General features: G+C 36.1%; 2 protein-coding genes across 2 annotated transcripts in view; one reads left to right on the top strand and one right to left on the bottom strand.

Moving 5' to 3' along the window:
• Positions 1-8,842, bottom strand: part of LOC106869892 (cytochrome c oxidase assembly factor 8) — a 29,157-nt gene extending 20,315 nt beyond the window's left edge. The window contains exon 1 of the mRNA XM_014915815.2: positions 8,410-8,842. The gene's annotated coding sequence lies outside the window, so the exon portion shown is untranslated. The remainder of the gene's footprint in view (positions 1-8,409) is intronic.
• A 121-nt stretch (positions 8,843-8,963) lies between these two features.
• Positions 8,964-11,455, top strand: part of LOC106869890 (echinoderm microtubule-associated protein-like 2) — a 374,285-nt gene continuing 371,793 nt past the window's right edge. Inside the window, exon 1 of the mRNA XM_052971985.1 lies at positions 8,964-9,244. Within this exon, the coding sequence (XP_052827945.1) occupies positions 9,214-9,244 (31 nt within the window). The 5' untranslated portion in view covers positions 8,964-9,213. The remainder of the gene's footprint in view (positions 9,245-11,455) is intronic.

Here is an 11,455-nt window from a genome sequence, read left to right as displayed (position 1 = left end):
TATATATATTGGGTTGGTGCATAGTTATTGTGGGTGTTTTTCAACAAATTTTATTCAAGAAAAACAATAACAATATTTAACAAAAACATCTTTAAATGACGATCTGATTGTCTGCCAAGCAAATGGAAAGCAGTAATTGAAGTAGATGGTGAACATGCTCCAAAATAATCATTTAAAGATGTTTTTGTCGAATAAAATTTGTTGAAAAAAAAAAACATAATAATTATGCACCAACCCAATATATTTGGAAAAATGAGTAGAGATGGCTTTTTTGGGAGATAATTTTTATTTTGATCCCCCCCAAAAGCCTTCTCTACTCATTTTTATAAATATATAATACTGTATCAAGAACTTTCTTATTATTATTCTACTATATATATATGTGTGTGAGTGTGTGTGTATAGCCAATAACAGGCATTTTTATATAATGACACAAATCAAACATATGGATTTAATGAAACTGACCTGATTAAAATACATATAAAAAATATGTTGATTTAATCTCAAGGTGAAGTAAATATTCAGTTGCATCTTAGGCAACCCCACTAGTGCCAATGGCATGAAAAAGGGTTTGAGGAAGGGCATCAAGCCATAGAAACCATACCAAAGATGACATTGGACTTCAGCACAACCCTACAGCTTGCCAGTTCCCTGTCAAACCATCCTACCTGTGCTACCTATCAATTCAATGATCAACAGCAGCAGAAAGACAAGCCTCTTAAAGGACAACTACATCTATTCACAGTATAAAAGATGTGTCAGAAGTGTCTAACACCATGTATGTACATTAATGACAAGAAATATGCTGAGCGTGGTGTTAACAGTAGATGAATCTCTCTACACAGGTCTTTGCTTTCCCATTAAAAAAAAGTAGAAATGCTGGAGCTCCAGAATGGCCAGGCATTTCTGCTGAGGCAGTGATTTGGTGATGGTACACTATGAAGTATGATATAAATATTTTCGTATTTTGCTTGAGTTTGTTGACCTGGAGGTACACAACTAAACCATTGAAGGTTTAAGCCAGTGTTTCTGGCTGCTTATCAATTAACCCCTTTGATATCTATTTTACTCACATGGACCTATCCAATCGATGTTAAAAAAAAATCCTATTATATTTTTATAATTAAATATCATTGGGAATTGTATAAAAATAATTATTAAAATATTTTGTGTATTGAAGATTTATAACCAATTTATGAGAGATAAATTTTAACAACATAATCTCATGTGGACTCTGATTAAGGACCATTGATTTAAGCAGAACCTTAACCTTCAAACAGACATTATGCTGTCATCATTGCTACATTTTGAGTTCAAATTCCGCTGAGGTCGACTTTGCTTTTCATCCTTTTGGGGTTGATAAATTAAGTACCAATGAAATTCTAGGGTTAATGTAATTGACTAGTCCCCTCCCTCAAAATTACAGTGCCTATAGTAGAAAGGATTATGTTGTCATTATCATCATTGTTTAATGTCCAGACACCAATTGTCTGTTTTGGCATGGTTTCTTCAGCAGCATGCCCTTCCTAATGCCAACCACTTTACGGAATGTGCTGGGTGCTTTTTACATGCCATTGATACAAGTGTGTTTATGTAACACCAGCACAAATATATTTTATGTGGTACTGGCACCTGCAAGGCAAAGACCTCTTGGCTGAAAGAAAGAGTGTTGGGGTATGGCCATAAAGGACATACCTGTATGTATGGATGACCATGATTGTACTTAGCCTGACATGTCTTCTCAAATATAGCAAATTACCTCAAGTCCCAGTCCCATGTCATCTCCTCAGTGAGGCCCAGCATCTATAGATCCTGACTCACCATTTTGTCCCACGTCTTTCTGGATCTACACCTTCCACAGGTTCCCTCCACAATTACAGATCAGCACTTCTATAATCAACTGTCCTCATCCATACACATCACATGACTATACAGCATAATCTACTCTCTTGCACACAACATCTGATGCCTCTTATACCCAGTTTTCCTCTTAAATCATTTACACTGTCACATGTGCAGATTGACATTACCCATCCAGCATGCTGGCTTCATTTCTTTGAAGCCTTTGCAAGTATTCATAGCTCATGTTTCACTGCTTTTGTGTAAACTAAATAAAATATTTCAAACATTTGTTTAAAATTTGCTAGTTAAGATGATTTCCATGAGAGTTGTTACAAATACATATGAATATGAGTGTAAATACGAATGCATGTAGCAAATATGCATACAAGTGTAAATTGTTGGAATGAGTGGTCAATATTTGTGCCAAGGTTTAAATGGGTAGAAAATCCATCCTAGAGAGGATGATTAACACACAAAAGATCAATAAAACATACATTGATTCTCATTCATGCTCTAACTCTCATTCTACCCAACCACCCCATGCTCTCTCTCCCTCTCCCTCCCCCTCTCTCTCTCTCAATCACACACACATACATGTACACATGATCAATCAATGAACAGAGTTGTAAATGGGACATTTCTGGCACAGCATCTTCCAGCTTCTGTAGTGTTAATCATAAAAAATAATTAGAAACCTACCACACATATTTCAAGAGTTGTTTATACAAAAACTTGTTCAGCTGTCATTTAATTAAATAGGTGATGGACATCAAGCAATTATAAATAGAAAAAGACCAAAAGAAAAGGAGTTAAACAGAGGTCATCCCAAAATAAAATAATTCACAGAGTTATCAATATACACCCAATAACAAGACTATATATATATATATATATATATATATATATATTGTCGGTAAAACATAAATTCCAAAAAGAAGCACACTAAGTTATAGAGCAGTATATAATATAAATAAAGTTAGGAAAGGCCAGTTTAGGTAATCCCTTAAGCTGGCCTTATCTAACTTTATTTCATCATCATCATTTAACGTCTGTTATCCATGCTGGCATGGTCTGGATGGTTTGACCAGGGCTGGTAAGTTGGAAGGCTGCACCAGACTCCAATCTAATTTGGCATGGTTTTATACAACTGGATGCCCTTCCTAACGTTTCTTAATTGCCCACAAGGGGCTAAACATAGAGGAGACAAACAAGGACAGACAAAGGGATTAAGTCGATTACATCGACCCCAGTGCGTAACTTAATTTATCGACCCCGAAAGGATGAACGGCAAAGTCGACCTTGGCGGAATTTGAACTCAGAACGTAACGGCAGACGAAATACCACTAAGCATTTCGCCCGTCGTGCTAACGTTTCTGCCAGCTCGCCACCTAACACCAACCTTCCTAACACCAACCACTCTGAGAGTGTAATGGGTGCTTTTATGTGCCACTGGTACAGGTGCCATTTGCATGACACCAGTATCTGCCATGACTGCAATTTTGCTTAGCTTGATGGGTCTTCTTCTGAAGCATGACATAATGCCAAAGTTCTCAGTCAATGCCTCCATGAAGCCCAATGCTCAAAAAGAACTCAGCCACTTTGCCTCTGTGAGCGCCAACACTTGAAGGGTGCCCTTCATGTGCCATCAGCATGGGTACCAGTTACATGACACCAGCATGACTATAGAATATGATTATGTATTTGTAGTGATTCACTTAGCAGAGATGCAAACCCTGCTCTTGTTTCACTTTCTTCAAATTGTTCGTTTATTGAACACATGCTCATGGTTTGATCTTGACTTGGCACAATTGTTCAGATTACTAATCAGTCAGCAACTGGGATTTATATCACTCCGAGAGCTTCCATTGTTCCACTGTATTACATAAGGACATTAGAAGAGACTTTCTGTTCAAAGCAAGTTTGTTGCTGGACACCTCCTCTTCTCATCATTCCAGCCATGAAAATGCTTCTTTCTCATACCTTTCTTCTTCTTCTTCTTCTTCTTCTTCTTTTCTCTTGTATGTATTCCTGTCTCTCCCCACCCCCTCTCACTTTGACTACATGCTGAGATAAGCTTCAACAGGAATTCTGAATTTATAAATGTTCCAGCAGAAATTCTGCACTTTAAATCAAGAAATAAACCAGCAGATCCTGCATTTGCTAACTGAGAGATTGCTCAAAGAGAAAGTACAAACATCCCAACATCCATGATGAACTTAAACATTCTACAATTTAATAAAACTACAAACTTTTGCGGCTATTCCTAGCATTCTCATTGCATTTACAAACTTTCAGCTCTTTTCAAAGATTCCTTGTAACAGCTTGTAATTAGCTCACTTAAATGTTTTTTATTGTTTATAATCTGTAAGACTATAAGTAAGTCTTGTATTTAATATATTTTTGTCTTGAAGATAGTGAGCTGGGAGAATCATTAGCATGCTGGGCTAAATGCTTTGTAGCATTTTGTCCATCTTTCCATTCTTAGTTTGAATGCCTCTGAGGTCAACTTTGCTCTTCATCCTTTTGGGGTTAATAAAATAAGTATCAGTCATGTACTGGGATCGATGTAATCGACTCACCCCTCCTCCAAAATTACTGGCCTTATGCTAAAATTTGAAACCAATATTGTTTTGTCTCATTTCCTGCACAAAATTCACATACACGTAGGAGTGGCTGTGTGGTAAGTAGCTTGCTTACCAACCACATGGTTCCGGGTTCAGTCCCACTGTGTGACACCTTGGGCAAGTGTCTTCTACTACAGCCTCAGGCTGACCAAAGCCTTGTGAGTGGATTTGGTAGACGGAAACTGAAAGAAGCCTGTTGTATATTTGTATATATATATGTATGTATGTGTGTGTGTATGTTTATGTGTCTGTGTTTGTCCCCCCTACATCGCTTGACAACCGATGCTGGTGTGTTTACGTACCCGTAACTTAGCGGTTCAGCAAAATAGACCGATACAATAAGTACTAGGCTTACAAAGAATAAGTCCTGGGGTCGATTTGCTCGACTAAAGGCGGTGCTCCAGCATGGCCGCAGTCAAATGACTGAAAAGAGTAAAAGAGTATACACTTATTTTGTTCTTATTATTTACTCTCAAAATTAAATCACTGTTTGTGATAGGACATCATTGCCCATCTTACTCTATATTTCTCAAATTCACACAAATACGTGCATGCATTACTTAATGCCTTTCTCTGTCTCCTTCACACATTTATAAACTGCTATATCTAAATATGCATTATTTCTCTTTGATGCTCTCTCACTGTGTATAACAACAATCTGGTAGCACACCAATATTTACTAAATATATTATAGTTAATGAAATATTTCATGTAATGCAAAAGAAGTGAAGCTGAGCATACATTTGGGTAATTCATTTATTGCTAACCAAAAGTCAATGTTGCCCCAAATCTAATTATAATATATTCTTATCACATGCTGATCCTATCATGGATTTTCTTTTTTCTGATAAGGAATGCCTTGGCAAAAGATGCTAAGAAACTATCCGAGTGAGACAGAAAGAAGATAACAGGAGTCACAAACTCAGAAGAAAAAAATCTTTAATATAACAGAAATTAGATGCCTGCTTATTATTCAGCAAATATGCAAAATCTGCTATGCTAGAGGTGGAACCATGAAGACTTGCTTCCTGCCTTCAGTCCAAGAAGTAGAGACAGTGCCCTGGCCATTGTGGTTGCTCTTAAAAGATTGTTAGTCTCTACTTTCAACCTAGTGGATCATATTAGCACTCTGGCTGCTACTGCAACTGCACAGGTGGTTCCCTTTAGTTTCTTCATGAACAACAAATGACTAAGCACTTTCTGCTGTCTTATAGTGCTGGTATTCTATCTGGTTACTCAACCCAGTTTTTTGCATTATTTCTTCATTTGTGGTTTGGTTGCACCAAGAAGTTCTGTGTACAATTCTGAGGCAACTACTGAGGAAAACATCTGGAGTAGAAATTTTACTGATCTTTTCTCACATCTCATAGGCATAAATCGCCATCAATTTAATGATGGATATATACAGACAGAGTTTGGGATTGTAGTTGCTGGAAGAGATGGACCATACAGGTCTCAGAGGCTTGAAAATAGTTGCAGCTATCCTGAGACATTTCTCTGCATTTTTTCCCAACTTTCCATCTTTAATGATGTTACTGCTCATGTACTTGACTGAAAAAATGAATTCCAGAATCTGGCTTTACAGTCAGACTAGTTGCTGCTGACCAGTAGTATTCTGACCAATTATATTCTGACCATTAATATGCTGCTCACCAATAATATTCATACATTTATTTTCCTTGATGACCTGAATACCAGCCTTTGAGTAGATATTCTGATACTGATGATAATGTTTTGCATTACTGTAGCTAAGGTATTAAAAAATCTCAGATTGTTGGCAAAATCAAGATCTCTGAGTCTTCCTTGTCTCCATTTGATGCCACATACTGGATCGCTCATAGACTTCCCCATGGTGAAATCTACCACCACCACCACCACAGTAAACATACCCCTATCACGATGTCATACATATCCATGTTCCCAACTGTGGTTTGAATGCAACTGCATGTTCTCCCATAAAGTGATTACATGATGTTGATATATTGGGTGGGCACTTCATACAGTGCAATGGTCTTCTGCAGAGATTCTAATTGATGCAGGAAGCTCTAATATTCAAACCTAGTTGTTTTTTGAAACCTTAGAGAGCATCTATACTTTTTTTTTACCTGGTAATTTACTTCATCTTTCAGTACTAAAAGAAGAATGATATAATCAGATCAAATCATTTGTTCTGACTCTAGAAAAAAATCGTGATACTATTTGAGTATACAGAAAGTCACTTGTAAAGGTTATTCTGTAGAACTTATCAATACCAGTGGAGCAGTGGAGTCACTATAGTCGACTTATTCCTCACCCAAAATTGCTGGCCTTGTGCCAAAATTGAAAACCAATATAAGTACTAGCTCTGCAAAAAATTCTACATGGTAAGATAGAAAATTGTAATACTAAGCAACTCACCGATGCAAAGGTTTCAAGTTATAACATTCAGTGCTTGTGAGTTCTTAGTTGTTCTTAAAATGTGGAGTAAAGTGCTAGACAAGGCTTTTGATTTATCTACACATTTATGGAAAAGTAGTCTAGATATGGTAACAACTTCTCATTTGATGCAGCTTTTTGGAAAAGATACAAAAAGTATGAAAAATTAGTTTGAATGGAAAAGCATTGCTTGCACTTTGCTACTAGAGGCCTGAAAATGCCACACCCATGCTATGGGTCTCAGAGTTATTGTAGAACACTAGAACAAGAGTCAAAGAAAACATTAATAGAACAAAAAATAAATAGGCGTAGGAGTGGCTGTGTGGTAAGTAGCTTGCTTACCAACCACATGGCTCCGGGTTCAGTCCCACTGCATGGCACCTTGGGCAAGTGTCTTCTACTATAGCCTCGGGCCGACCAAAGCCTTGTGAGTGGATTTGGTAGACGGAAACTGAAAGAAGCCCGTCGTATATATGTATATATATGTTTGCGTGTCTGTGTTTGTCCCCCCTACCATCGCTTGACAACCGATGCCGGTGTGTTTACGTCCCCGTAACTTAGTGGTTCGGCAAAAGAGACCTATAGAATAAGTACTAGGCTTACAAAGAATAAGTTCTGGGGTCGATTTGCTCGACTAAAGGCGGTGCTCCAGCATGGCCACAGTCAAATGACTGAAACAAGTAAAAGAAAGTAAAAGAAAAGTGAGTAAGGATGGTTCTAAAGCCCATCAGAGCTATGTCCCCAAGATTGATCCCTTTTAGCCATGTCAGTTTTCAGGTCCCAAATTGTTCATTCCAGTTTAATGTGTTTGATGGTAGGGAGAAGATGGGGGGAAGCAATGATGAGGTGGAAATAGAGAGAAAGATAAATAGATGCATAAGAAAGTTAGGGGAGCAGGATGGGGAGAGGTTTTTAAAAACCCATTTGTGGTCATGTATATGCATGTTTGTGTATACATTTTCTTTTTAAGTGCAGGGGACTATTAAGAACCAATCCTTGTATTCAGGATATATCCAACTAGCTGGTTAAAGTAAACTTTCACTCATGAGGACAGGAGTAGCAAGCTTCATTTTCAGATTTCATGTAAGCACCAAGGTGGAAGGAGCTCTTCAGTACGATATTTTTTCCTGCTAAACAAAGTCTGCATCACCTATTGCTGTTGCAGTAAAGGCTTGTGCAGTCTTTTTTGTCAAAAGTCATATATATTTTGCCAATGTTATGATATTATATCTTTCCTGGATATTGTGCCCACATGTTTTCCTGTTCTTAGTTGCCTGTGGAATAAACATTTTCCACACATCCATAAATACGGGAAAATTTTTCAAAAGTATACTTTGAAGGTTTTATTTAGCTGCACAACTAGCATAAAAAAGGATTGGTTCTTCCTTTATCAGTGCTCTTTTCACCATATATACAATATATAACAAATATACATGCCTACATATACACACACATGTACACTCACATGCATCCACATACATACTTTCTTTCTATCTTAATTCACTTTTATAAGAAATTTGTGACTCACAATTTAAATGCTCCTCTTGAAATCCCAGAATGAAAGGGTTTTGCTCTTCACACAACTGGTCCATAGAAAATTTCCATCTAGTTTTTAATATACTATTCTTTTATTATTTTTGAATATTTGCACACACAAGTATGTTTTAACTTTAAAACATTTATTTCTGGGACACAAGTTTCACTAAAAAAAGGCAAGTTTTCTTTCTTTATTCATTAATAAAGCTGCAGGGCATGCATTTAATTGAAATGGCTAAGATTTGTGTACCAGTCATTATTACGGCATACTTCCTGTGAACATAACAATTTTGGATCTAATTACGGGTGTTTTGCTCATTAATTTCCAGCTGACCAAGGGTAGAAACAAAACGTTTTTCAGTTTATACAGTATAAAAATGTGAAATGGTTGAGTAAGAATAGCAGGAGTTGTTCGGTGTAATTACAATTGTTCTTGTGTGTAACACCACTGTCACCACCACTACGATTATCATCATCAGCGTCACTGTCACTACTACCACCACCACCACCACCACTACCATCAGCAGCAGCACCCCCTCCCGTACTACCACCATCATCAGCAGCAGCAGTTCTTATTTCCTTTAGTTTTAGACAAACTGGGCAGATAGGTTAAAAATCCTTTCTGCTGACTCTCGTCACTTCTCTAACAAGGCCTCCTCTATACTTATTGATGTTTATAACTCCATAAATATATATTAACCACAGTTTACTACTATTAAACACAGTTTGCCTCAATTCTGCTGGATGAAGATATTCTAGATTTACTTAAAAAAAAAAAGCTCTTATTTTAGCTGCGATGGAGGAAAGCTTCTCTGCAAGTGATGCTGGTATGTAAACAAAATTGTTTTATTAATTCCAAAATATTTCTTCACAGTCATCATTTTCCCGTCCGGTTGCCAATTTTCTTATCATTTATACAACGTTGTCTTTCACTATCTTTTAATTATGTTTTTCATTATATTTCGTATTATTTCTTAGTTCTTTAGACCTAATCTACTTCTTCCCTTCTTACCGAAATTCTGAGACATTTTTTTTACGTCTTGGAAACGAAGACATTCTTATTCAACAGACATTAAGTCATTATTATTATTCTTACCCAAATATATCTCACTCTAGAGATATTTCTTTCGTTGTTTTAAACAACTGGGCACCTTTTTAATGTTCTCCTGTTGTAACTCTATCCTGGCATCTATGATAATGGAAGAAACAGACCGACTGACGACTGTTCTGTCTTTATAAAAATTGACAGTTCAACTGAATTGTTTAAGTAAAAGGGACCTATTCTTTTATTGTTCCTTACTCTCTTCATTAGTAGATAAATCCATTTGTTTTACTTACTGCCTCCTCACATTATCTTTAAATCTTTTAAAATGATTCTCTTAATATTTTCCAAATGGTAATGCCGCCAACATAAACTCCTTTTTTTTTTCTTTCAATATTAACTTCTGATAACTCTCTTGCTGGTATTAAATTACTGTTAATATTTGTGGCAAATACGTTTTTTTTTTAGTAATTATCTGTATGTATTGTCGATTAATAATTGTGAAACTAACACCATGAAACCAAACATTTTCACTTCGGTGAATAATCACCGAAAGGCCTCGACCATAAACTTATTAAAGTTTAATTTTAGTCGATGTCTACTTCTACAGAATATTATGTAGTATCTTTATTGTAACAGTCATGTTGTTTATCATAACCGGCAAATTACAATTCTATTTCTGCCCATTGCCGTCAATATGTTCATACTGTATATATACACATGTACATGCTACTATTATATGAATATATACACATGTACATGCTACTATTATATGAATATATACACATGTACATGCTACTATTATATGAATATATACACATGTACATGCTACTATTATATGAATATATACACATGTACATGCTACTATTATATGCATATATACACATGTACATGCTACTATTATATGCATATATACATACTGTATATGCATAGTGTGTATGTATAAACATACTGTACATATACATATATATATATCTACAAAATAAATATGTTTCACTAATGTCTGTAACAGTTATGTCCTGTTATTCCCACCCCGAATCGGCTTTGAACTGTCGTTACTCCATTTCTTTCATTATCTTCACTTTTTTTCTTCTTCAGATACAAGGAAGCTATTTACTTTCAGTATTTTTTTCATAAATATACTTCCGTAAATGATAAACCAATCTTTTGCAAATTATCTGTTCATCGTCAAACCGTATTAAGAATTACTACGGTTTGTCTGTGGTTTATTAAGTGTAATTAGCCACTTGTGGCTTTTGTTTTGAAATATAATACACACACCTTAAAGGAAAGGGTTTGCACCGGTTTCTTATTCGTTCATATTATCGATCAATTATTTATAACTATTTTCTAAATTTTAGAACAATGTTTATGATGTAAAGTATTTTTAAGAGAAATATATTTTAGAAATTGAAACGCATACACACTATATATGAACGAAGCTTCTAATTCCAGTGATAAAACCCTTCTCGGTGTTTGACACACCCTCTCCAATATTAAGTTCCCTTCTGTTCCCCTATATTATAAAGAAGGCCTTTAAAACTAAATGACTTTGGTTTAACTTCAATAAACATTCGTCTCTTGTCTTGTTCTTTTACCCTCAACAACTGCCAAATACTGCGCATAATAAACTCCACACGTTTACTACATGTGAGTCGCGTCTGCCACTAAATTATTATTGTCAGCCGTAACCCATCACTTGTTTCTCAATTTACTATTTTGGGAAAAAAGCCTGAATGTCACACGAGTCTCATTTCTTCTTTCCTGTGAATTTGGAGTCTTGTCAATATTGTTTATCCTTGTTCATCATTCATCTACATACAACCCCAGTCGTCATCCCACGCTGGGCATAGATTCCGAAACTGCCGTTCGCAGTTGTTAGTTTGTTTGAAGCTCTGAAACATAACTCAGTGTTACAACACACACACACACACATACATATAACACACACACACACACACACACACACACACACACACACACACACACACACACA

The sequence above is a fragment of the Octopus bimaculoides genome, chromosome 11 (assembly GCF_001194135.2).
Source record: "Octopus bimaculoides isolate UCB-OBI-ISO-001 chromosome 11, ASM119413v2, whole genome shotgun sequence".
NCBI classification, from domain to species: Eukaryota; Metazoa; Mollusca; class Cephalopoda; order Octopoda; family Octopodidae; genus Octopus; species Octopus bimaculoides.
This window is presented reverse-complemented; position numbering and strand designations above follow the sequence as displayed.